The sequence below is a fragment of the Harpia harpyja genome, chromosome Z (assembly GCF_026419915.1).
Source record: "Harpia harpyja isolate bHarHar1 chromosome Z, bHarHar1 primary haplotype, whole genome shotgun sequence".
Classification (NCBI taxonomy): domain Eukaryota; kingdom Metazoa; phylum Chordata; class Aves; order Accipitriformes; family Accipitridae; genus Harpia; species Harpia harpyja.
This window is the reverse complement of record NC_068969.1, coordinates 16329971-16357415: the sequence shown is the minus strand read 5'-3', so window position 1 is coordinate 16357415 and position 27445 is coordinate 16329971. Positions and strand designations below refer to the sequence as shown.

General features: G+C 43.6%; 1 protein-coding gene across 15 annotated transcripts in view; it reads left to right on the top strand.

Moving 5' to 3' along the window:
• The window catches only part of CADPS (calcium dependent secretion activator), a 222604-nt gene that overhangs the window by 146930 nt on the left and 48229 nt on the right, over window positions 1-27445 (top strand). For 6 of the 15 annotated variants that reach the window (XM_052778686.1, XM_052778685.1, XM_052778683.1 and 3 more), the window contains 7 exons: window positions 3499-3600; window positions 4532-4595; window positions 5368-5491; window positions 8831-8848; window positions 18381-18487; window positions 24179-24335; window positions 25327-25468. In XM_052778686.1, coding sequence (XP_052634646.1) covers window positions 3499-3600; window positions 4532-4595; window positions 5368-5491; window positions 8831-8848; window positions 18381-18487; window positions 24179-24335; window positions 25327-25468 — 714 coding nt within the window. Of the gene's footprint in view, window positions 1-3498; window positions 3601-4531; window positions 4596-5367; window positions 5492-7893; window positions 7963-8830; window positions 8849-15595; window positions 15701-18380; window positions 18488-24178; window positions 24336-25326; window positions 25469-27445 lie in introns of all 15 variants that reach the window. The other 9 variants (XM_052778691.1, XM_052778688.1, XM_052778692.1 and 6 more) reach the window with 3 other exon arrangements.

Here is a 27445-nt window from a genome sequence, read left to right as displayed (position 1 = left end):
AGATCAAATAGCAAATAGCAAAGTTGAGCTGGAGACCTTTGCTGAAAACAAAATTGCCGATAAGCATCAGAACGAGCTGGTTCAACTTGAGCTTCTCCTGGGGATTTTTTTCAGCCCCATCAGCCACGTACTGGAATTGTCTAGAGCACAGAAGTGAATCTTAAATTATAGAGATGCCAAGTTATATACCCTTTGTGTTCTTGCAAAAGGGAAAATAAATATGTTCCCCAAAAAGATTACATTTTCAAAGTATATTTGACTTGAATTTTTAATTAGGTTTCAAAATTATGGAGCTAATAAATTAAGTGCAAGGCTTTGGGTAGTGTTTCTCTAGTTCTATGTATATCCTGCATTTGTCACTAATTAATGAGTTCCTAATGCTTCAGCTTCTGGGAAGATGAGCAACAAAGATTAACACAACTAGTAAATCCGAAGATGTGCAGCTGGGTTATAGTGTTTGAAATTTGACAAAAACATTGGAAGTATTATTATTTGTGACATGGCTCAAGATGGGGGATTGTGAGGAAAGCAAAGATGACAGAACTGGTGCTAACCACTGTGACAACAACTTGAAAAGCAGCCGACATGACATCTTTCCTATCATGCTGCCGAAAATGTCAACTTTGTGAAGGACAGTGAGAAAATGGTTTGCCGAAAATTTGAAAGGTAGATTCAAGAGATGCTCATCATGTCAGATGCAATATAGTCCACAGCTGGGTGAGAAAGGGAGTCCTTGCCGTGGTGATGGCTCTCGGTTGGCAGGCCCTTCCAGACATCCGCGCTGCTCCAAAAATGGCTACAGCTGACCTGTAGATTGTCTCAAGTTTGCAGTAGCATGATACGCGAGAGCGGCGTGCGTTTACACAGCGCGGCAGGCCCTGCACGGAGGGAGCGGTGGCTGGAGCCACCGGTTCTGATGTCCTCCTGGCTCACAAAGACCCCGAGAAAGGTGAAGACCAGGGTGTTAAGCCTACATGGTCTATGCGGGCCTTGGTGGTTGGGTTGGTGTCCCTTGGGGCGTTGTGGCTTGGGCGAGAGCCGCGTTGGCCAGAGGTTGCCTCTCCAGAGCCCACCCTTTGTCTTCATGTGGGTCCGTGTTTTCAGAGCGATGCTTCCAGAGCCACCGCTGCCCAGCCGGGACGCGACCAATGCTGTCACATCAGCCCGTTTCGGGTGTCCACCATGGGTCGTTACATGGCGAGCGTGAATAACCGGTTCTGGCAAAACCAAAGCCCTTTGAATACAGTGAGAAACTGCGATTCATGTGAAAGGGCTGCGACCCAACCGGAGCTGTCAGATCCTGCCATTAAGTCTCTCCGGTTGAGGTTATTGACCCAGCAAAGGGTAACATAACTACATAACTTTCAGACCATTTCCAGTCCATCAGCAAATCACTGCCAGGGCAGCCGGCTTTTCCTACCTCGTTTGTCAGCGCTGATACAATTAACCTAGTGACACTCTGTGAGCTGTTACGGGTACAGGAAGAACTGAATGCCAAAAGGCAAATGAGGGCTTCAACCTTGCCCCTTAATGTACGGCATTTATTGCAGTCTGCCTTGAATTATGTGCTCTTCTGCTTGGGAGCAAACCAGGCGCTGTGAGGTGCACAGCATCACAAAAGGCATGAACATCTCTGTCTGAATATTAGATATTTTCTGGAACTTTGGAATAAAAATATATTAAGCGTGTTCAGACATTAATTTTTGCTCGATAGCTAATTTGGTTTTTTTGTGGCTTGCTCATTTCTTCAAAATAACTAGTCCTAATTAGGTACTAATGAGACCAGATCCATACTTCCAAAATTGTTTATGAAATGTGTTCCCCAGCTGAGACATTTTATCCAAGTTTCAGCCTAAATCTTTTTTCCTTTTTTTTTTCCTTAATACACAACTGAATTTGGCAAATAATCAAGTAAAGATTTCTGATTAAATGCTGCTTAAATTTAAATACATCCCCTGGTATTCAAGTCTTTTGCTGTGTCCATGTTGCAAGTTTTATTTAATGCATATTTAGCTTTAAAATTTTGCGGTAAATAACATGTACCGTTTGCAAGTTCCTCTTCCGAAATATTTTAATCGTTCATTCACCTGTGTTGGAATATCAGAGTTCATATTTATGATATTAAGAGCTTGCTAAATGCAGGGTCAAGGAGAAGTGACTGTACAGATTTTATAGCTTTTAAATTTTTATAGCTTTTTTTTTTTTTTTAAAGTTTAGGGCCTTTGATTCTTTAAGAGGAAAATAAAGCCAACCAATTAACCCCTGACAGGAGGTTCATTAGAAGCTTTGTAATCCCTTGCCAAGTCTTTTGTATAGCCAAACCAGTCTAGTACTGCGGATTTATGCAGCTTAAGCTGAACACTGGAGGAGGCCTTTAAGTAAGAACATTTGTTCAATTTTAAGACGTCTTACATTACCTAAAGAGCGCCTGTGCCAGCAGAGTTGCCCAGGAGTACACAAATCCGTAGACTTTGCTCGCCGGCAATGGGAAGCCGTGCCGTTGATTGTCTGCCTAGCCGATTCCCTTGGCGGATGGATTAGACTGGCTCTCTCCTCTCGCCCGGGATGCTGCTGCGCGGCGTATTTTGCCGTGTGGGTGTGGGGGAGAAGGAGGGGATTGCCGCTTTTGGCTCTCGGATGGGTTGGCATCGGCAGAGGTACGGGGTGGAAGAGCACAGGGACCACTGCATCATCCAGCCCCGGGAGAGCTTCGGCAGGGTTCGCCTGCACACTGTGCTCTGTGAAAGATGAGAAATACCCCAAGGCAGCAGGACCTGGGTGTCTCACGACGTACTCCTGTGCACTCCTGAAGTACAAGAGGGTAGTACGTAGTCCGAGAAGATCTTTGATAAATTGTATCGATGTGTTAATTTTTATAAATTAAAATTAAATGACCGAAAAGGCATTGCATTTTCAAATACAAAATGCATGTCGCTCTCTAGGCGCATTTCGGCAAAAATTACATTGAAGATGGTTCACTTCAAGAAATCACTATATTGGGGTGATTCAGCGGTTATGAAGGAGTGCAGAATTTTATATTCTGTTTGTATATATGCCTGTTGACAATACTCTCTTATACTGTGAACTGTATTAAATTAGCAGCTGAATTTTCCTGCAGAAATTGAGTCCCTATTTTGCCAGCAATGGGCCCAATCCTGCAGTGAGAGCTGGCATTGTGCTCCCTGTCACATACCTATATTTAAAAGGTCATTCTTTTTTTCCCAGCTTGTCTATCACAGGAAAAATAAAAGCGGGGGGGGGGGGGTGTCCACATCTAGATTATCACTCTGAGAGAGAATATTTCTTGCTTTCTGTATATTTGATACCTCAGCAGTGGTGCTGCTGTGACCACCCGTGTCTCGGCGTGACACATCCTCTGTCCTGGGTCTCACAGTTGGTGACGTCCCTTTCCGAAAGGGCAGCGTGCTGGGTGCTGTGGGGATGAGTTACCAGGGTGGCGAGGTGGAGTCTGAGTCATCCGTGGCATTTCTCCTCCAGGCCTGATGGGATAGGAACTGTGACCGTAGACGAGAAAGAGCGTTTCGAAGAGATCAAGGAGCGGCTTCGTTTGCTTCTGGAGAATCAGATCACACATTTTAGGTAAAGGCAGAGAGCCCAGGCTGAATGCGAGAGGACTGATTTCCTCCTGGCTCCCTCCTATAAGCAGCAAAGCCAAAAGGCAGGTTTTGAACGCATACGGGAATTTTGCAGAAGTGGCACAGACCTACACAGGGCAGCGAAGCTTGCACTGTAGCATGTTTGTAGCTGGAGACTGATTTTAAATATATATAACCTTTAAAGGATATTTCAAACCATCTCGCTCCCACAGGCATGGTAACGCTACGGATTTTTTCTCAAATATAACAACAACAAAAATCCCTTATCCTCTTATTACACTTTTCCCCTCTGCCTAGTTATTACCCATTTATTTTCCCTTCTCCTTGGTATACAGACAGGCAGGGCTTTCTGCAGGAATGTTGCAGTTACGGAAAGGATGGATCCTGCCCCCCCCCAAAAAGGGACGAATTGCCCCCAGCACACCAGCCGGCTCCGGGGCAGGTGGTGCACGTTTGCAGGCAGAGGGGTGATGTGCATTTGCACAGAGTCCCTGCGGGAGCCCCTTGGAGCTGCCACTCGCCAGGGACGGTGGCTGGTTCAGCCGGTTACCTACAGCCTGGTGCATCAATGGGTCTCCTGCTCGAAGTAAATGTCCTTTCCAGAGGGGCTTTTTTTTTCCATCTTTACAAGGAGATGATCTTTAACTCCTATGAGATCTAAAAACTCTCCAGGTGACACCCAGATTTAATAAGCTGCTAAAATTATCAGCTTATTACTACCCCGTATTCTGTTTTGCTGCCTTAGTGTCCACACCATCAAACCCTTTCAGAAAATTACCTTGTAGAAAGACTGCTCATTCCAGGCAGAGGGACTAGATCATTGCTTGGGCGTATTTAGGAAAGCATCTTTATAGTGCTGGAAAGGCTTGTTTGCATGCACCTGCTCTGTTGTTAACATGATGTGTTTTTTCCAGGTACTGCTTTCCATTTGGCCGTCCAGAAGGTGCACTAAAAGCTACTCTATCGCTGCTGGAAAGGGTAAGCATAAGAATAACAGAGAGCAGTTAAAATTACCTGTATTCTTGTATCTTTCCATCCAGAAGAGCTAGAGGAACTGTTGTTTTTGCACAGGATGTGTAATTAATCATAGTTAATATTGAAATGTGGGGTATTAGGTGGGGTTGTTATCTCTCCTGCTTCAGCTCGGAGGCCAGTGCGTAGCCTGGCCGCTAAAGGCAGCACAGCCTGCGTCTGTGTTGATAGTGGAGGATGTCGCTGGCAAGCATCTACACCGCAGACCCTTGTAAGCGATGCCTGGCTGCTGTCCGGTGAAATTCCCATCTCAAGGCAGGCTCATTCCCCTCGGGCACAGGAAACGTGCTCACCATCATCCTCCCCATCTCTTATTTCAGCCTTCCTGCTGCTCCGACATCCTTCTCACCTCTGCTAACACACAGTATGGCCAAGCCCAGACCTAAACCCAAGTCAATCAGCAGAGCCCGGGAAGGGCATAACATTGGCTGGCACTGGGGAAGTTGTGGTAGATCTTAATGTCATGCCCTAAAAAATGAGAAGCATGGATTTCAGGGCATGCCATAGGGTATAGATAGATACAGAAGGGGAATGATACGGCAGGGGTAGGTCCCATGTCTCAAGCTGGCCAAGGTGACCTTGTAGTGGATCCTGCATATTGTACGCATACCCCGAGAGCCACGCAGCGCTAGTGTAGGAATGGATGTATGTGCTGGGCTTGGAGAAAAGCAGTCCTGTGTGCCCGATGCCACAACAAATCAGATTTTCTTGTGTCAAGGTTCTGATGAAAGACATAGTTACTCCGGTCCCTCAAGAGGAGGTAAAAACAGTCATCCGTAAATGCTTGGAGCAAGCAGCTCTAGTCAATTATACTCGACTATCAGAGTATGCCAAAATTGAAGGTAAGGCTCTTTCTTTGTGAAATTACAATTTTGTTGTGTTTCTAGGTGGCAACTGTGGCTGGGAGCTATTTAAAAGAAGCTCGTTTGCTATTTATTCGCTTGTCAATAAAACTGATGTGATTCTGAATCATTTTTGTGGTGTTGGCTTCGGAAGCAGTTAAGAATGGAAGCTATGCAAAACGTTTCTTTTTCTGGAAAAGAGAGAGGAAACAGTTAAAAGGAACTGTAGCTTTTTTTTTTTTTTTTTTTTTTTTGATCATTAGTGCATTTGGCCAGTGGTGTAGTATTCAGACTCATGTCGTGGTTTTAAAAAACAAATTGAGAAATACTTGGGATGTCATCTTTGTGGCTGAAGGTATAGTGCAGCTAATTGCTTGTGACAGTGGAGTTCAGGAAACAAATGAAAAATAAGAAGCTGAAAAACTGTTTAATCTATGCTTAATCGTTTGTAGCCAATTTAAAATGTCTTTTTTCTGGGAGTGTTTCATTGTCTTTGCAGTTTGCATAGCAGTCATTGATCAGTGATCCCATACTTGCATCAGATTTCTTTCTTGTCACTCTAAATCTGGCATAGCTGATATTATTGACCTTTTAAGTTATGGGAGAATAATAACCAGTGACCAGAGACACATGTAGCCATCAAAAAGACATTTTAAAGCTTGCTGGAGGATACGTGTTAGCTGAAGCTCTACGATCCAGTCGTTCTTTACGTGTTAATCAGTTTACGTTGGTACCTTGTTGGCTGCTATTCCCAACTTGAAACTATTACCCAACTTTATCCGAGTTCCCAATTGCTTAAACCTGTATGTTCCAAATGAATGGTATGTTCTGGTCTAGACTTTGGGTTTCTGTCATGTGTGATGTGAAGCTTTCCCACAGCTGAGATTATTGTTGTATGCCTCTAGGACAATATTGAGAGGAGAAAAAAAACCCACCAAAACTCCCTCTGATTTGTTCTTAGTTCTTGTTTACATGAAAAATTGGGTTATTATATGACAAATTGTCCAGGTTCTGTACATGACATGTCCTCTCTTTTTCCATTTTTTTTCTGTCTAACGATGCAAATTGTGTACCAGTGGTAATGAATTCATTGTTATGCATCCAGTGAGAAACACTTAAGAATTGGGCACTAAAAGGATGTTTATCAGCTCTTGACTTGGTAATGAGTGACAAAAATAGAGAAGAAACAAAGGTTTCATAAGCACTGTATTATCAGGCAATTTATCAAAGTACTCAACTTCACAGGATATTTTAATTGGTGTATTCTGTAAAATGCAATGTTTAAATATACTTCACGAGGATGGAGAAGGACTGAGAATCAAAAGCAGCTTTTCTGTTGATGGATGCTTCTACCCAGGGCTGGCTCCCTTAGGTTCTCTGTGTAAATATCACTAACTCGTTGGTAAGATTTGCTCTCTTCTTTCAGATAAAACTATGCAAAAACAAACTTTATGATCTGTAAGTAAAAATGCATTCATTTCCAAAGTAGAACAGTTAGTGTGTACTTTTCCTTTTGTGCCTCAATTCTTCTTGGTTGTGTTAATTATCTGCCCTCTTTTTCGCACTGTGACTTTTAGGTCTGGGAATACTTTGAAGCAACAAACCTATTTTTTTTCCAGCTACCTTTTCAGAGAAATAGTTCATTCCACACTACCTGCTCTCTTCTGCTTTTTTCCTCCTTTATTTGTGATTGGCCACAGCCACTTTTTGATGTTATCTCTATAAAAGTGGTTGTAACACCAATTTCCAAGCATGCTGGGATTGTTAATTCAAACAACCCAACATCCGCCAGCTGCATGCATCAGGTTTTCTCTCATGAGCATAGTCCACTACGTGTTCAAATACTTCCTTAGAAGAGCAAATAACAAATTTACCTCAGTGAGATGCGTTCCTGCACGCCGTATATCGCTTTGAAATCTTGCTTTTGAAAGCTGACATTTGAATAGCCACATGTTTTAAGAGTTGTCAGAGACGCAGAACCAAATCAGTGGCAGCAGTGCTTGAGGCTATGCTTATGAAGAAATACCTGTGAAAGCCTTAGATACTGAAGGCTGAAATCCTTAGTATCTCGGAGCCTTAAACCAATGAAATTCTATTTCCCTCTACTCATGACGTTTTGATCATTATATTCTTGCAAACAGTTCAGAGCAAACCTCTAGAGTCATGGTCACAGCCTCTCTTGTGACTCATGGGCATGCTGAATGGTTAATCCAGTAGATCTCCAATTTTAACCCTTCTTTTTTTTCTTTTTTTTTTTTTTCTTCCTTTTATCCTGTGTGTATCCCAAAATACTCTACGGCTACTTTCCTTTTAACCTAATATAAAGTTTTCCTCTGACCTATAGCCTATAACCTCTTTACCTCTGACCTAAGCCTCTTGCATGCCCAAATCCTCTTTTATAGGGAAAAAGAGAGAAATGTATGAGCATCCTGTCTTCTGCTTGGCCTCTCAAGTGATGGATTTAACCATTCGTGAGTACCTACCACCCTCCTCTCCATGCTGTCCTCACTCTTTCTGTTTTCATTACCTCAAGAAAGTCCAGATCCAAACCAACTCACTCTCCTTGCTTCAAGTCTTTTAGCATTGGCTTGTCTGTTGCTTCTGTCTGTGAAACCCAGTGTGAGAAGTCCAGTCACTTTTTATCAGCCTAAACCAGGTTAGACAATTAACCCATCTGTTTGTGATAAACTCAGATTGTCTGTAAGTTTTTTCAGTTCTTCTTTACGTCCGTGACCTGAATGCATTTTTACTTTGCTTCTGTGTAACCCCAATTTGTAAAGTGCTTGTCACTGGTACACAATCAAAAGGTAGCAGCTACATCGGGGAGAAGTGAGCTAGAGGTCAGATAAAGGACACTTGGAAAAAGCCATCCCTTTGCCTGTGTATAAGATCTTTACCCAATCCTGTGTATAAGATCGTATGAGGCTGTCCTTTCTCTGTACGTCAGATCTTACGTGTCTCCTGTCTGTTAGCTCTGGAGCGGAAGGATGCGCTTTAGTTGCTCTCCTCCTCGATTTTTTTACCGACTCCTTTGCGCCGAGCTCTGGAGGGGACGTCCCAGCCCCACTGTCACTTGGAGATCCCCTCTGTGTCCTCAGAGCTCGCCCTCTCTGGTTTTCTATTTGTGCAGCGTTTTCTTTCACCTCTGTGAAAGGAGCTTCTTTTGGTAACCCCATGCTTTGGGGGGGGCGGGGGGCAAGACGGGGCGACTTTTCTTCTTTTCAAATGTCATATATCACGCATAACTGGGGGGCTGTGCGGTCCACTTGCTCATTAATCCTGCATATCTGTTCTTGTTTCTCTCTTTTCTCTCCTTGTTGCTTTCTCTCTTTCATATAGAGAATCAAAAGGATGCAGGTGAACAATTGTATATGCATTATAAATTGCTAGGACTGTTGAGTTATATTTATTTTGTTTTCTTTTTTCATAGCTCCTTAAGATATGTACTCCTTCAGGCTGAAAATGGAGATGCATTAATACTTAAGGAGTTAATTTGTGCTGTCTACATAATCTCCTTTTCCTCCTTCCTTAGAATAGAGTGTAGGTTAGACATACCTTATAGAAATATAGTATCTTCTTGGGAGACTGTTTTAGAGGAGAATCTAGCCTTTGTAAAGAGAAAGTTTCTTGTTTTCCAAAAGAACTGCAGCTCATTTGGGGTGAAAAAATGTTGGTGATTTGGCCATTAATTTAACACACCTAATAAGCACATTTATAACTAAACTAACGTTCATTTTTGGTTTTCATATCTTCTGTTTTATGCCCTGATGGGAGGACTGGGTTTGAAATTTTTTTTTTTATTTTCTATTTTTTTGTTAATGTGTAACAAACAACCCGGTGGGACAGAAGTCGTGTTTGTCTCTCGTTTATAACCTGTGGTGACATGTAACAAGGCAAAGGCTCAGCTCAAGTGCCTGTCTCTTCAGAAGGGATGGTGGAGCTCTGCAGCCCCTGTTCTCGTTTCTGTTGCATCCCAGAGTCCTAGTTTGAAAGTCCTTGAAACCTGAACTGTTCATTTCTTTTTGTGAGTAGATTGTTCTGTTTTGTGGGGAAAAAAAAAAAGTAAAAAAAAAAGGATTGGGTTGATTTCAGCTCTCTTTGCAAAGGGAAATTGCTTTTAAAAGGCAGTACAAGAGGCTGGGCCAGGTTCTGCCCTGCCTTCCCCAGGCCTCTGCAGCTCAAATTTGGCCCATGATCTAGAGCTGTTGCATGACAGTAAAAGTAATTTTGAACAGCAATAAATATTTAGAAAATGGAGAATAATTTTTCGTTACGGCTATGAGAGGTGCAAATAAACAAATAGCAAATGGAACAATCCCAGCTATTACTATTAACTACAGCGGATTAAAGTGAGCGCAGGCTGTTGTGCTTTAAGCACAATAAATGCACTGAGCATCGTGCTTGCTGGCAACGGCTTGTCACGTGCTTGCAGTTTAGAAATTCAGAAAGACGTTTCTATGGCCCAGCTCATTTAAAAATAAAACTACTTCTTCTCGATGCTTGGAGCGAGTGAAAGGACGCAGGGAGTTGCGACTGCTGCTTCATGCCCACAAATCTCCTGTTGTCTTAAATGAAAATTTTTCAGGCAAGGTCAGCAGGACTCAAACTGAAACCAGTTCCTCGGCTTAAGTGGAGTCAAAAGTGACTGGGTTTTGGCCTGACTTTTTATTTTGCCAGAAGCAAGAATAAAAATAAGATACTGAAAACAACTTCTTCTTAAACACACAAATGTCACCCTTTGATGTCCTTTCTCCTGTAAAGCGTATAGTCTCTTGCCTTGCTTTAAAAATATTGAAATAGAACATTAAACAGAACACTATGCTAAAACAATTAAAGATGAATGACTTGCTTTAATTATTAATCAGACGAAACTACTAACACTCAGATTAATAAATGCAACCTTTTAATAAGTGTTCTTCTGCTTATTTATGTAAGAAGTCAGGAATCCATCATTCCTTTAGAAAAGAATAAATTCTCCATCCCTTAAGCACAGGATTTGTGAAATGTGCTGCACTGTGTTGGAGTGCCGTGGCACTGAGGCATCCCACGAACACGCGTGCCACTTTGCACTGCTGGAGTTGGGTACAGGCAGCTTTAGAGCTGGTGCCAGCCAGGGCAATAGTTGTCAGTTTGACCACTGATTGTGTTTAGTATAAGACTTTTTTTTTTTTTTAGTTTTCAGGTCAAATATTTCTCATCTTGTGATTTGGTTTTGGTCTCTGTAAAGAGAGGCTTCTTGTGGTACTGCTGAGTTGCTGTACAGAGAGGAGAAGTGAAGGAGACGTGGGGATGGAGGCAGCTCTTGCCTCGCTGCTCGGTGCCAGGGCAGCAGAGCAATGGGGCACAGACTGCAAGCGGAAAGTAACCGGAGAGCAGATGGACCCACTGAAGTCCTACTGCTCTCTCGCCAAGGGAAATCAGCTACTCTTGGGCTAGCCAAAAATGCCAGGTTTTTGCTTGTCCCACAGCCTCCCCAGCCCCTGTCCAGGGAAGCAGGGCTCCAGAGGTGCAGCATCTCACCACGCTGCATCGCTGGCACGCACCCTCCTCCCCAGATCCGTCCCTCCGGGCCAGGCTGGCAGGGAATCCTGACTTCCCACAGAAATGCCCCCAGTGGTGGTGCCGGGGTGGGTGCAAAGCCACGGAGCAGCGAGGGGCAGCCGTGGTGCCCGTGCAGAGGCAGACATCTCTCGGGTGCCTGTGTCAGGCTGGGGACCGGGGTGCACCCGCCGGAGAGGGACGGAGCACGGCGGCTTCAGCTGCATCAGCCTCGGCTGGCACCGGCCGTGGAGCATCTTGCACGTAGCGCTTGTCCCAGCAGGCATGGAAAAACTCCTCAGCTGAGGGAGTGGGTGCAGAAGAGGTCGGGTGTTGACTAGAGGAGTACAGCAGGTTGTTAAGAAGCAGCAGTATTTTGCAAGGCGTTCGTACTGGCCCTTGCCCCCATGCTCACTTCACGTCACTCGCCTCCCCTATTTCTGGATCTCAGCCTGGGAAGCTCGGTGCACACATCCGTAACTCTTAGCAAGTGCGCTGAAGGATTAGGGGCTGAGCTGCCTGTTGATTAACCTGGTCCGAGTCAAGGAAAGGCCCTGTGTGATTTGTCAGCCCAGCCGCCGCTGGGCAATCACTCCCAGCGTTCGTGATAAACCACAAAGCTTAAAAAGAAAATATAATTACATTACCCAAATAATACGGATGCAAAATGTATGAAAACATCAGTCTTTGTACGCGGGAGCGGAGACTGAAGTCATTAATAAATCATGCACTTTAAGTCAGGCATAGCTACAACCTGTATTTGTGTACTGCTGAACTGCTGCTTAATTTGTCTCATCCTTGAAGTGGCATTCTGTTGTGTTTAATGAAGAATCATTATGCAGCTTTTGAGATTTCCTCTTGCCCTTTCAAAGACAGTGTTTAAAGCAGTATGAAAGTTATTACAAGAGCTTCAGAAATCACAAAGATCTGCATTGTGCCATTATCTTTCTACAAGTCTCTTGCCAACTGCAGAGCAACTTGCTGCCTGAGGCATGAGGTATAATTCAGATAGGCAAAAATTCCTCACTAGGCTGAATAATCATCAGAAAGTCAGGGGATCAGTTCTCTTTTCAGTATGCTGAGTTTTGAGAGCTGAATTAGACTCTCCTTCTGAGTTGAAAAAAAACATTTCTATGAATTTTCCTTACTTTTAAGATAAGGCACCTTATTTTGAAAGAAAAAATTATATCATCACTGAAATCCCTTTCAGATACACGCAAATTCATTTCACAGATATAATAAAAGGCTGCTTTGCCTCATCCTCAAGCTAAGTCCATTATTCTTTATAGTCATCTTGAACAGCAGCTCTTTTTTATCATTTCCATGATTGCTTGCAAATGAACACACACATAACACTTGCATACCAAAGCCTTTGGCAGGGGTCGTATATTTTTAATTGTTACAAGGAAATCATTGAGTCAGTGGCTACGCTTTTAAAAAATATGAAAAGCCAACAATACTCCTCTCCTGTTGCAAGTGTAATTCTCACTGTTGCTGATGTGTTAGTAGCCCATCTAGCAGAAATCATGATGCTGAGTGAGAAATACGTAGTTTGAAAATCTTCCAGTCCATAGAGAGTTGCACACAATGAATTGTATGCACAGAATTTCTAATACACCTGTTATTGCAGGCTGAAGCTTATTGCAAGCACAACCCCAGAATTTACCAATTTGGGTTTCTGCAAGTATTTTATTTGCAAGTATCATGCAGAAGTGCAAAAACCTTTGGCAGAAGTTTGTCCAGGAAAGCACTTCATCAGGTTGTTAGTAAGGAACAAGCTGCTCCTGCCTCTGATTTCAGTGATGGAGGTGTTTAAATCTTATCCATTTGACACATGTGAGCAACAAATCCAAGAGTATTTCTGATGCTAAACTGGCTGCGGTGAGGGATTAGAGAGGAAGAGGACAGGGAAGAAAGGAAAGCCAAAGTGAAACAAAACCTGCCGCATGCTGCAGCTGATCCCTGGCAAGTGCCATAAAACCCATCCAGCCTTACGCATCTCCCTCGCTCCGAGCAGGAGCCGAGACACCCCGTGAAAGGGACCTCACGTGTCATCTCTGAGACCTGGACCCAGAGATGCACGTAAACTCCAGCGCCTTATGGGGCATTGCAGTCACAGCCCCCTTTCTATTTAGATTTACAGAGAAAATTGAGCACTTTCCTTAGCCAGACCTTAATCTTTTAAATTTTCTTGCAATAAAGAGGCAACAAAGAAAAGCGTGGGTCGGGGCTCAGGAGGCATTCAGTGCCCTCAGGAAGGGAGAGAACAATTCCTCTCCTCTCCTTTGGCTCCAGGTGGTTTTGCAGCCATCATGCAAGAGCTCTGGATTTGGGTCTGAAAAATTTAAATGAACAAAGGAGCTGAATATTTGTGCAGATCGGGCCAGATCAGAATTACATCAAGAGTTTGTTGCTTAAACTGCAGTAATCCCCTGCGGAAGCTTGTTTTCAAGAGTGGGTGGTGGGGGGGAGATGCCAGGAGCAGGGGTAAGGCGCTGGGGGGGATCTCTCGCAGCCCTCCCAGAGCAGCGAAAGCCACCCCGGGGCACTCTGCTGACAACTGCACAGTGGGAGCCTCCTCCAAGCTGTTTCGTACATGCTGCGCTAGCGATTCGTGAAGTCCCAGTGCTGCTGCATCTCTTGCCTTTTCCTCCTCTTCCTTCCCCATTAATGACTTTTCCCTAGTACAGAAAACACTTGCATGAGTCAGGCCTATTCGACACCATGGGCTCTGGATGTCCGTGAAGTCCGAGACCTATTTTTCAATGGGCAGCTGTTGGGGATGCAGGGGCTGGACTCACATTTAAGGGTGCTCAAGGGTCGCAGCACTGAGAGGTGCAGTGGGGTGCAATTCTTGGGATGCGATTTTCCCCTGGCTTTGATGCTCTTAGGAGGAGATCTTTCTCTTTGACGCTCCCAACTTTGGAGCCCGACAGACTCCCTTGGGTGGCAAGGGGTTCCCACCACGCGGTTGCCAGATGCGGGTGGGAGGAGGTGTGTGGTCCCCTCTCCCCACGGTCCCTTCCCATCCGGGCACCTTGGCACAAACTGCTCTCCATAGTCATGGGCCCTAAAATACTCTTCCTACGTCTACATGTTGAGCTCAGGAGCCATCAGTGAGTAGCCAAATTGAATTCTTGTTTGTGTTTTAAATTAGAGTGAAAGTCATTAGGCCAATGCCCAAAAAGCAGTTATTTTTGTCACTTGAGGCCGAGAGGTTTGTTTCTGGGGACAAAGCCGCCCTTGGTAAACATTGAACAAGGATCAGGATGACTCCAAAGATGAACAAATAGATTTGCTTTTCCCGTTATCAGAAAACAACAACAACAACAACAAAAGCCAGAAACCGGTAGCTTGAATCTGAGAGTCTGAAATAAATCATTACACAGCTTAAAAGACTAAAAATGTGTGTGTGCGCGCGCGTGCACGTGCGCATTGTATGTGTGTTTATGTACGTATGTATCTCTATCTCTGTGTGTGGAGAGGGGAACCAACCTAACTCATACTCTTTAACTAATGGTTTACTCGAATATTCTTTATTATACTTCGATAAGTGTTATAATTCTGCGAGAATTAAAAGCAATCAGAAATCTACTTTGCACAAGCCAACTGAATTTTTATTCCCCCACTGGAAAATGCAAGCAAAATGGCAAGGACTTTTGGCAATAGAATGTCCAGATAAATATGCCAGATTCCTTGCAAATGGCATTATTAAAAATAGTCACAATGCTGCTAAAAACTGTTATTAAATGGAACAAAACTATTGTGTTAATATATTCACAGTATGTAATTTATTCTCTGAGTGTATGTAAAAGGAAAGGCTATTTTCTTTGAATTTTTCCTATGCTGATATTGTAAACTATATGACAGATGGGTCAAGTCCTGATTGCAGTATTCTAACATTTGGAATAGCAAGTAACATATTTGATAGAGCTGGCAAGTTTTTATATATGATTCAACCCAGAATATAAAAGCCACTAGAATTCCAAGTTGAAAATAATTAAATGAGCTGGAAACGATCAGGAACCACACATTTTTAAGTGACAGATTTTTTTACATGTTTAAATTGCACAAGAATATTTTATAGCTCCCTTTAACCAACAGTGACGTTTAATTCTAAAATGTGTAATTGATATTTGCAAAGCAATTAATTCCTGTGGCTCGTTATTCTATTGCTAAATGTACCTAAGCATTGGGGCGCTGACTTAAAGTCATCTTTTTTATTTCACCTTTTCTGAATTCCAGAGTTTTGACTGAATTAACCTATTTCAGTTTCCTCACGTGGCTGCATGAAGTGCAGTTTCATACTTGCATTGAATTTTTAGCTTTCTGATTGCACAGTACCGTAGGATGTTCAAATCTGCTGACTTCTAGAATATGTGTTGTCAAATGGTGTCATTGCCATGTAATACTTCAAGTACTGATAAGCAAAAACCCAGCAGCTTATTCCATTTGTATTTGATCATTTCTGCTTATGTTCCTTTTGAAGTTTCCATCTTTTTGTCACTGTTTATGAAGTCATTTGTCTCTTTACTTTTGGCGTCTCTCTCCGTCATGCACAAGCAGCCCGTCCGTCCAAGCCTAAGCCACCGGCTGGGCCACCATCATCTCCTCAAACGCAGACTAACATGATAAATCATATGCTCAAAGGCATGGCCAAACAGCCGCCAAGTACTGTAATAGTCTTCCTTCCTTTTATTCAGTGGTTCTCTAGTCTAGCAGTCGCTTGTGTAGTAGTAGAAAGCTAGTTCTCATGTGCAGCTTTATACAAAATACCTAGCGCGATGTGGTAGGTTTTAGAGATTTAGAGGTAGCATTTATTTCAAAATGTCCACATTTTTTTGTCTAGCAATGTCTGACATATGCAACATTTTCAAATATCAACGTCAGCACAAAATAACATTATTGTTGCATAACATTTTGCATGAAAACTATAAATATGTATGAGCTTTACATGATGTTGGATGAAATGTTTGATAAGTATATCGTATATGTTTCATGTAACTGTCAGTGCTCCAGCTATCTTAGCAGAATATTCTGATGTATAGTAACTTAACCAGGGAAATATTTAAAATAAGAAGAAAAAAAATTAAGATTGACATCTGCTGGCTGCCAAAGTTGTATAAGCATCAATATTTTCTTTAAAGACAGCATCTCTGAGCAGTTGTTCTTATTAACACTTTTGTCTTTTAGTTGTATTTGAGAGCAGATCAGTGTTGCAAATGAGAATGGGCCTGATGCTGCTCCGATCAATGGAAAAGCTTCCCCTTGGCTTTGGAGCTGCAGAAACAACCAGAGCTTACTAAGGGACATGTCTTTGGACTCCTTTTGCAAAAGGAAGATGTTTCTACTTCTTGTAGCCAGTGAGGTGCTGGATTGAATAGGAGAAAGAATGAGGAGTTAACCAGCAGTTCTCCAATTTCAGTATTTGCCCAATAAATTATATTAGGGGGAACCTGGATTTTTTTTCTTTCCAGTGATACAAGAAACAAAAGGAAAACTGGAGAAGAAACGCCCAAGGCCCCTATCTGTGGCATAAATCAGCAAAAATGTAGAGTTCATTTGCAGGGTGCTTTACCATGTTGCACCTCTCAGCCAAGCTGAGCGCCTGCAATGCCAGACTTCAGCTGACCGGGTTGCTGAGCTCCTCTGAAAACCAGCCTGCGTACCCCTCGCTCAACCGCCCGTATGTGACTGTTCTGAAAAATATGGCTTTCCTTTTTGTGGGAAATTTGTTACCCATAAACAGGTATTCAGGGAAAACTAGGAGCAGGCAAGATTTTAAGGGGCAGAATTAAGTCCTCGAAGCTCAGCAAGCCTTCAGCAAGGCAGGGATTTCTCCCCAGGTGACCCCGCAGAGCAGAGCGGAACCACCTGTGTGCAGCCACAAGTTTCTGTCCCATCAGTAACGAAGACCTAAACACTGGCAAAAGACTAGTGCGTGCAGAAGGCTGGAGCGAGATGCCCAGACAGCGCCTTGCGTGTCGGCACAACCCAAGCTGCTGGCTTAGCTGGGCTCCTTCGGAAATCCCAGGGTGGTTGCTAGTAATGGTGCTTCAATGCATTTTGCTGTGTTGGGGACATACAGCCCGTTGTACACTGCTAATTGCAGATTGATTTGGCTATTTGGGTTTTGGCTTTTTGGTACTTCACCCATTTACAAATTCTCCAGTTTTGATATCATGGAGAGGCCAAAATATACATCGGTGCAGAGGTACAAATTGGCTGGCGTAGCTACCAAAGTGCGATGCCGTTCTTCGCCCTCGCTGCACTAGAGAGCTGGGATGGGCGCCCGGTTGTTACCCGGAGGGACGCGTCTGTAGTTAACGTGGTGACGTGCTGCAGCGTAGGTGGATCACCGGGCAGCAGGTCTCCTGCTCTGCTTCTCCTCGGGGCAACCATCGCAGGGAGATTTTGCACACCTCAGGGAAGCGAGCCGTGGCATCGGCTCACAGAAACCTCCGCGGTTGCACTCAGCCAGCTCTGCAGAAGCTGTCGTTCGGTGAAAATGTGATTATTTTCTTTTTTCTCTATATTTTTCTAGTGACATACTCTGAACGTTCCAGATTGTTAGCACCTCGGATGTTTAATATGTTATTAATAATATAAATTACCCAGAAGAACATAATTTAATTATTTGTAAAAGTCTTCAGAAAACGCTGCAAAATAGCTCAACGTAGCTAAACACCACGCTCCAGGATTTAAACTCTTTGGTTTGTTTGCGGGGTTTTTGCTGTAAAGTTGCATCTCTTTTCCCATAAAAATCTTACCTATGAACGTCTAGTGGGATTTACCACTTTCCACTCCCTCCAGCATGCGTAACTCCTTGACCCTTGTGGAGTTAAATCCTGGAGCAAGGCAGACCTGCAATTTTTGCTTTCAGTAGCAGGTGACATTTAAATTGCTCGAGTCTGACAATTTATTAAAAGTACAGACAGATTTGTTTAAATTGATCTTCTTAAAAGAATTTTAAAATTATAGAGACATGATTTCTGTAATAGCATCATCTGCATTGAAGGATACATATTGTTCGTATATTACTGGCCAGATGCTGTCTTTAGGGAATGCGATGTTCTTATTTGAGCTAATAAAGTGCCACCATCTCACCATAAAGCAAAACAACTCTGACAGTATTGTGAAATTTGGAGCTGGAGCACTGTATTTTCATAGTATAATAACGAATGTGGCTTTCTGGTTTGCTCAGTACTAATTATATAAGCATTTAACATATGCATGAAAGATCTTTAAAGCTGTAGAATATTATGGGATTTTGTTTAAACCTCTAAAATAACTTACTGTACATCTAGCTTTTCATTCTGCCTCCCTTTTAACTCGAGTTCTTGTACTACAGAAAATGTAGGCCGGTTAGTCACACCAGCTAAAAAGTTAGAAGATACAATACGTCTGGCAGAGTTGGTAATTGAAGTCCTACAGCAAAACGAAGAACACCATGCGGAGGTGAGCAGCGGTGCCCGGCGAGGTCGTGTCCCCCAGGTTTTCAGCAGGCTCCGGTGGCTTGCTGGGAGCTTTGTATATTTGTGTGATGTCTTCCCAACTGGTGCTGGCTTGTCTTCTTTAAAAGCCAAAAGTATTCTTAAATAATGGTGCTGGAGTGCGATGAAGGCAAAGTACAGTTCAGGAAGCTTGCTTTTGCAGAGGGGAGGGAGGGCTAAAGGAGGAATTAATTCAGCTCTGCTCTCCTCTGCGTCAGTCTGCAGCCTTTTCTACAGCGCCAGCAGGAGCCGAATCTGGCCAAATATATTCACCACCAACTACATACAAGAGCAAGCCTGTCCACTTTTCAGAAAGGTCATGTTTTCAAGTAATGTCATCTGTTTGTGCCTCCAGACAGCATTAGCGGGGTCCCTGCAGCAGCTTACTGCTCCTGCTGTCCAAAGCTGGAGCAAGGAAAGTCACCACAAAACAAAACAAGTCTTTTTTTGTCCCTTTCTGAGCGTTCAGGTTGTTTTCAGGGGTTTCCCTGGGCCCCTGCGCTACATGGTTAACTCACCTGGTTTATTCTTGGCCTCTTCTGCGTTGGCTTGTTGGGAATACCTCAATTACTAGTCATGGAGGTTAGGATGCATTATTCTCTGTAACTAACTCATTATTTGGGTTATCTAAGGCCTAATACAGCTACTCTTAACTCTTCAAAGCACTTTAACAAAAAGATTCATGTTTTAAAACCACTGAAACCATGTAAAATATAGACCAGAAAATCATGAGGCTTGATCCTGGAAACACTTGACCCCACAGGCAGCTGACATTGCTGGCTGTAGTCCCGCTCTCAGCACGTCGGGACATTTCTGCCCGAGCAAGTGACGTTGCGTACCCATGTAAGTATTTGCAGGATTGAGCCCTCTGTTCTCCATAAATCTGGTGCTCTTGGATACATATTGAAAAGTTAATAATTTTGAAATTCGGAGTGAGCAGTTATTGTTTATGACTGTAGGTAATGTAACACTCATTCACTATTTTCTCTTTTCCTTCCCATTTATATATATATATATATATATACTCACTATATTTTGCATTAAAAGCATTTGATAAATAATTTCACAATCACCTAAAAATCATTCCAGTGTATATTAAATTTGCAGTATAATTTAACTTATTGATAATACACAACAATCCACAACACCCAACTAATGCCTGATTGCATATTTAAATTTCCTCCCTGTTTTTCTACTGTTCATTCAATCTTGGATGATCCTGGCAGGGGAAAGAGGTATGTGACTAAACCGAATGAAACGAGTCACTCCCGTCATATTTCGTGCATGCCCTCTCAGTGCCATGTTTCCTACTGGGATTTTACCCGGGTTGCCCTCGCTTCTGTAACTTTGACCAAGTAACAGCAACTTCGAGTCGGCTGCTTGCAGAGCTGGTAGCCTGACACAGGAGGGTAAATGTGGCATAGTAGTCCGGTCCATGCATGTAGCAATGGGTATATTTTACAAGCGCTGCAGTTACATCCCAACACAACCCTACCTGCCTGGACTCTCTCCTCAGCCTGTTGTTACCTCTGTTGTTTTGCATTCACCCAACCTCTAGTACACTGTGGTGGAGATGGACTAAGTACAACACGAGTGCCTAGAATGGTAGTGGTCTTCCTCTGGTTTTGTCTGTATGTGCCTTGTACTGGATATACAGTATTTATATGTAGAGAGAGAATATATCGGGGTGAAGAGTGAAATAAACTTCATTTTTACAAAAGCGAGGCAGTGCTTGAGAGCGCTGCGCTTGCGCATGAGCTGTCATAACCTGACCAAGGATAACGAGTGTTTTATTCCACTCATCACCAGCACAGGCTGGATATACAGCCAGCCGGGAAGGAGCTGTTTTTAAAATACAGGTTATTTTGAAAATAGTAGACTTTTACAGGGCCGGTCGCGTTCAGCCAGCCACGCTGCCGAGATCCTCACCAGGAGAAAGACTCAAAACTGTTCTCCAGCATCTTTTGTGTCACAAGGTTTTGATTAGAGACAGAAGGTTAATGCCAACACAGATAGGAGGCATCCCGGTCCCTTGTTCTGAACGGTGACCTGGAAGGGTGAAATTCATCTCTCTCCAGAAGCCCGGCACACTGTTGGTACGTTACTGAATCCCTGTCCTGAGGGTGGCTGTGGCATTTCAGCAGTGTACAGGCAGTTGGCCAGCTCTCTGCACGCTTTGAATTGCACCCAAAGGAAGAAGAGAAGAGGCTCGGTGGTTTATCACTGATTTTTATTATGCATTGTAGCCACATTAAGATCTCACTGTGCAATGAGAATTGCTGAGGTATTGCACTTCCCCCCCCCCCGAATTATTCCAGGCGAGGTTTTTTTGACATGTTGTCCTTTCACCTGGAGAAGGTTGGACCTGCAAGGTGTGACTCTTCAGTCTGCTTTGGATGTTCAGCAGAAAATTAAATTGCACCGCTTACTGAAGAAATGCCTTAATTTACTGAAAACCAACAGTTTTTGCAATTAAAACATGCCCCTCTTTTCCCCACATGGACATCCAGGCAGACTCCCTAATGAGAACCCAGAAAATAATACTGAGAGCATGGAAAATGTTCAAAAAGCATTACAACAGAAGTACCGTGTCTAGTCAGTCGGTTTGTCCTGCCCATAAGAGAGAAGCAAACCAGCGCAGGCAGAAATGCAGCAGAAACCGTGTGCCTACGTCTGTAATCTGTGAGAGCGGGAGGTCTCTGTCATTGTGTCATCTCTCCCATCAGATGTCTCCCACCTCCCTTTCCGTTCCTCTGGATGACTGATGACAAATGCCAGAGACGATGGCATTCACCTATTTTTAAACTTGTGTTTTCTCTCTCTATGTATACGTATGTGTATATGTATATATGTATTTTAACTCCTTGAGGTCATACATATATACATGTGTATCCATGTGTAAAATATACAATAATAGGTGTGTTTGGCTAGAAAGCACACTTTTTTTTCCCCTTTACATTGTGTTTTGAGCAAAGCAGGTAAGTAGATGGTAAATGAATGAAAAGTTACCATCCTGAAGGAGATTTTCAAAGTATGGTGTTACCGCTCCCACCGCAGGAAGGTCCTGCTCACCGAGGCTAGGGAGGAGGAGTTTGAGGATGCTGACATAAGTTAGAGGTTTAAAGAGCTAAAATTTGGCTTTTCCAGCAAAAGGGAAACTGTGACTGGTTTGGGCGTATTTTTTTTTCCACAAATGATCACATGCTTTTCTTCATAATTTCTCTTAAAACTAGCTTTTTTTGCCCTTTTTCATGGAAGCAGGTTTTTCTTGCAGGACTCTGAAGTGTTTATGTTGGCATTTGTTGCGGAAGATATTCTTTGGCCTCCCCTCTTTTCCCGCCCCCCAAAATGCCGGTCGCCTTCGGTCCTTCGTAGCGATCGCTCTTTGCCCGCAGACCCGCGGGCAGTACCTGATGGGGAGACAGCGTGGCAGGCTCTCGGCAGGCAGAGGCACAGCCAGAGAAACCACACCAGTGCAAGGATAGCCCCGGCACCCTCCTTAAAAACCACAGGCGAGCGCTGCTCATTTTAAGAGGACCCTCCAACAGCCCCGTTGCCCAGCATCCCCTCGTTTCCCACCCGCGCTTGGGGGAGAAGCTTTGAGCAGGCATCGGGAGCAGACCTGGGTCTTGACATTTGCGGTTCCTGTGCGGTTTCGCAGCGGTTTGATGCCTCCCGATGCGGCACTCCCGGGCGTCCGGCTCTGCGCTCGCTTGGACACCAGCACCGACCATGGGAGGAAGACCTGAAGAGCATCGCCACGCGTGCTCAGCCCCTCGGGTTTGCCTTTTCCAGAGTTAACGACTCTGCAAACGCCCAGGGCCTCCATCACCGCTGTCTCTGAGCTTTCCGAGCACCCCCAGGGCAGGTGCTGCTGCAGCAGCACCCGACGGCTTCCTCCACCTGCGTGGGGCTGGTTTCTGTCTGTTTGCAGACGAAGGAGCCCGGCGTGGCCACCTTGTCCCCGTGCCATGACCACAGGGACACCGTAACCTGCCGGTGCTGCCGCTCCGGGCTCGGCGTTTGCCCAGCCTGCCCCTGGGCGCGCTGAAGCCGTGCCGTCGCGGCGCAGCCCACCTCATCCGCATCTTCACCCCCATGACAGGGCAGGCCCAATACGAAGAATGGTTTGGGTGTTGTTTGGTTATTTTGGTTATTTTACATCCTGGATGTGCTCTGGGCGCATAATGGCCAGCGCTACGTCCAACCTGTGCACTGGTGTCTTCACACCAGTTTTGTATCAACTCATAGAATAATAGCGGGGCAATGTCAGTCTGCTTTATATTTTGGGGAAATGAAGGAGTGGGAATAGTCCCAAAGACCCCCTGCCGATATCACTGGCAGCTGAGAAGTCAGGCCAAAATAGGAAGAATTAAAGGGGTCCATGGCAGTAACGTGGTTTTGGGGCACTGCTCCCTCTCCGTGGCCAAGTGAACCAGCAGCCGGAGTTGTGCTTTGCACATCACTGCAGGTCTTCATCAGCGAATCAAAACTGAACCCTGAGAAAGTGGAATTCCATTCTGCTTATTCGTGTCTGCTAAAATCTGCAAAAAATACCCCTCCCTGACTGGCAATTCCTCTTCGAACCGATTCACCTATTCCCAGTCTTTTCTGTTTCATCTCCAGTCTTGTGCCTATGCTAGAGTTTTCTTTTTCTTGCAAAGTGCCGAAAAGCTGTTTCTTAGATCCTTTAAGTCCCTGAGTAATTTCCTGTCACTTCAAAATGACAGCACATGGTCCTAAGGACAGCACTTCTCATATTGCATGTTCCCAGCCAGAAGTGATTACTAAACACGCATGCATGCGTTTGCAACATTCACATCTGAGCCATGTATGATGTGAATGTCACGTCAGAGAGCCCGTACAGTGATATTTAAGGACCCGTGTGCATGAGAATGAGTTACTTCACTGATATTTTTTGGTTTTCAAGTTTAGATACATTTTTTCCTGCCTCTGTGAAAATATAGGCTTGCCGTAGATTTTTTTTTTTTTATCTTGGCATGTTGATAATAGAGCTTTGTAATCGGTTTCTTAGTCAGTAGCATTATGAAGGTGGTAGTGTGTTTCTATGGATGTGTATAGCTGAACATGTAAAATGAACAGTGCTGTAATAACTTTGACTGGTGATGTCTGAAATATCTCTAAAGGAGAGTGTGAGTGATTTAGGACAGATTTTAATGTCTTAGGCTTCTAGTTTTTCAACACAAATAAAAGTAGTGATTCCAAATAAAATTTAAACTGTTGACAAACACAGCAGAAAACCGGCAAGCACAGTGAAGAAACTCCCAAATTTCTATACTTTAGAATAAGAATGAGTTGATTTTTTTTCTGATAATTAGCATAATTAAAGATGAATGAGGTCATTTATTGTAAATTGAACAGACAAAACCTTCTCTGCCACATTACAGCTGCGTGCCTTTACGGTGGAGCTCTGAATAGATCCTCTACAAGAAACCTTTGTATTAAAATAGCAGTGCCTAATTCCTGCGATTAGCACTGTCTGTGCAGACTAGCACTCTAAAGCACTGTTCTCTTTACAATAAAGGTAGTTTCCATGGGATGCACATTCTTTTTGCGGTATGTGGCCTAACATCCTTCCCTGTGCTTTATTAGAACTAATATACTTCTTTATTATCTTTTTCTACCAACTCTGAAGGCCTTTGCTTGGTGGTCAGACTTAATGGTTGAGCACGCGGAGACCTTCCTGTCACTGTTTGCAGTGGATATGGATGCTGCGTTAGAGGTGCAACCCCCAGACACCTGGGACAGCTTTCCGCTCTTTCAGCTTCTAAACGATTCCCTCCGTAGTGACTGTATGTATTGTATTTTGATCATTTCTTTTTCAGTGGGCAGCTCAGGTTACTGATAATACTTTCAGCCTCTCCATACTGCACAGAGAACTAAGATGGGTAGAGATTTACAGTACATACTCTTTTAGCATCAGCTTGATTTTGTTCCATTTCCACTAGAAAAAAGCACACAGACACCCCTTAAATCAAATGCCTCAGTCAAAGATGAGAAGTTGAACTTTTATTTTGCTTCATCTTCTCAAGTCTCTTCATAATGGCTGCCTGATAAGCAGGGAATTAGGTACTCTACCTCACTGTCATTAAATGTGTGTATCGTTTTATATGTGTGTACTGCATTTATTTAACATGGAGTAAACCAGTCCCTGCTTTAAAAGATTTTATTGAAGGGAGGAAAACATTAAAGTAAATGGACACAGGAGTAGTTCAGAAGAGTAGTGCTTTGTGAAATAAAGCTCTTCTCCAAAGCACGTGGGCCCATGCCTTCAAAACCCGGGAGGATTTGGCACTCTCCCGGGTGGTCCGACTGCTCCCCGGGGAGCTGGTGGCAGAATTGGCATTGCCTTCAGTTAGGTCCCAGCCCAGGCCCCAAGTTAGCTTTCTAAGACCACGTGAAAAAGCTAGGGACTTATCCTCAGAGAGCAATTTCCAGCATCATGGTAGGGAGTAACCAGAGAAGAAATGATTCTCCTACCTGCTAAAGCCATAATGTTTGCCATGCTGTATTTCTTACATCCATTTTATTCACAGGAAGTAATGATGTATTTGTAAGTTTGACATTAATGGAAAAGAAGATTTGTTGTCTGTTTATTTGTTTGGAGTAAGAAGCCATTCCTGCTGTCTTTGTCGTGAACACTGATGCCAGCTCCTGTTATGTTCTTGAAGTTTCTTCCTGTTCGCTGACAAATTCGTTGTGTAATGAAGTGCCACGCTGTGGTTTGTTACAGAGGTTTTAGTAACAGTAGTGTCTTACTATACTTTTATTTATCTATTCTAGATAATTTGTGCAATGGAAAATTCCACAAACACCTCCAAGACCTGTTTGCTCCACTTGTTGTTAGATATGTCGATCTGATGGAGTCCTCAATTGCACAGTCAATTCACAGGGGCTTTGAGCGGGAGTCATGGGAGCCAGTAAAGTAAGGAAACCTCCTTTGATACAATCGGAATTTGGGTGCAAATGGATGGAGATTCATACAGAGATGAATTAGCAAACGTTAGACTGGACATGCCAAAAGTGCGTTAGATTTTCTAGTTTAATGCTAAAAATAGAAGGCCTGATCTCTTCAGGGTTTTCAAGTTAATGAGGGAAATGGTATTTGCTTTTTAAAATGCATTGCTGCCTCAGTTTGAACCGTGTGCCTTTGGACATGGAAGCATGAAAATGTGAAAACCTTCTTAGCTGGCATGGCTTTTTGGATCCCGTTCTAAAAGGCCTTTTCCAGTGCTGCTTTTGAACTCGAATAGCTCCTTTTCAGAACAAAAAAACTTGCTTCACTGTGTTCAGTCCAGCCCAATAACCTGTGTGAGTCATTGCTGTACTTACTCTTCCCAATACTCATTTTTTCCACCCACCCCATGGAGGGATGGTGCAGCGTCACGTCAGCCCCGCGGCTGGTGGCTGCACGTGTCCCCGTGTCCCAGGGCAGCTCTGCCGGGTCCCAGCTCCCTTGCCTGTAGGATTAGGTGTGCAGAAACCATAGTGAAACACAGGAGAGATGATTCAAGCAGAATCAATTATTAAATTTGGAGAACTAGGAATTTACCAGCTAGGAATGAGTAGCCTGAGAGAAACCCAAATTGAACTCAAGAGCTGGTGAATGATAAAAACGTGACATGTGCTTTGGATTACTGTTGTTATTTCACAGGTTTTGAAGCATTGCTGAACCCTGTCACGCTTGCTCTAAAAAGCCAAGTCAGATCCTACAAAGGAAAAGAACTGACTTTTCCTTCTAATAAGGGTATTAAAAGAGAAAGTTCGACCCTTTGCAAACAGCATGAGTCTGGTGGTGCCTCAGACAGGGGGTTGGGACCAGGTGACCTCTTGGAGAGACTATTTTCCCTGCTTTTTTGTGATTCTCCAGGCAAAGTTAAGTGGCGCTGCACTCTCGGAGGTTGCTGTATAAAAGAACGTGTGGTCTTTCAGGGCTTTTCACACCAAATATGTTCCGTTTACAAGGAAAAGAGATTTTGTTCAGCAGCCAGCCTCCCATATGCAACCTGGAGTCTGAGTACCCAGGTTTTTTCCTTTCTTTCTTGTGCATCCTCAGCATCCGTAAGGATTCTGCCTGCCAAATCTCAGGCCTTTTCTTGACACCTGATCATCCCCTCTGTTTTGAGTGGGGTTAAGTGGCTGGCATTCAGGAGCCTCTCTCAGTTTCCATTTGCTGTCTTTGGTCTGCAGGCTAACAGGATTAAAAATCCTAAAAAATCTTGTTTCAAATAAGCAGATGTGACCCAGAAAACATACAAGAAATAGATCTTTCGAGTAGGAGAATGCCATTTTTACAGCCACTCCTTCAAGCAGAATTGCACTTCGAAGTTAGCATTAACTTTAGTTTCAGAGCTCTGCTTTAGTAACGAATATGTTTGTATTTCCTTGTCTGTTATGAAACAGAGGCAGTTAACTCTGTGTACCTGTCCGCCTCAGTCAAGCAGTCAATAAGCAATTTGTTCTGCTTTTTTCTTTTGTCAGAAGCTGACATCATTTTGGCTTTAAATTACTTTAGTGGCTTAACTATAGATGTCCATAAGTAATTGGCTGTGGTGCTTGCCTGTCAAAATGCTTTGTCCCTGGGTATGCCATTATCTATTATTTTCAAGTTATCTTTGATAATTGTAAAATATCTTTTCTTAGTTCTCTTGTAATGGTTATTCCGTTCTGGAGTTCAGTTGCAGAGTGCTTTGAGCGTTCCAGTTTCAAGCAAAAGCCCAGGATGGACTATCTGTCTTACAGACTTGGGTATTTAAAAGATTTCTTCCAGCAGGAAAGTGGGTGCTTTTCACAAGAAGCTTGTGTCCATCTGGTGAAAAGATGCACTCCGGGGTTTTTTTCACTAGTTGGTATTTTGTTCTTGTGTCTCGCACACAAAAGTGCAAGTTGCAAATGCTGGCTT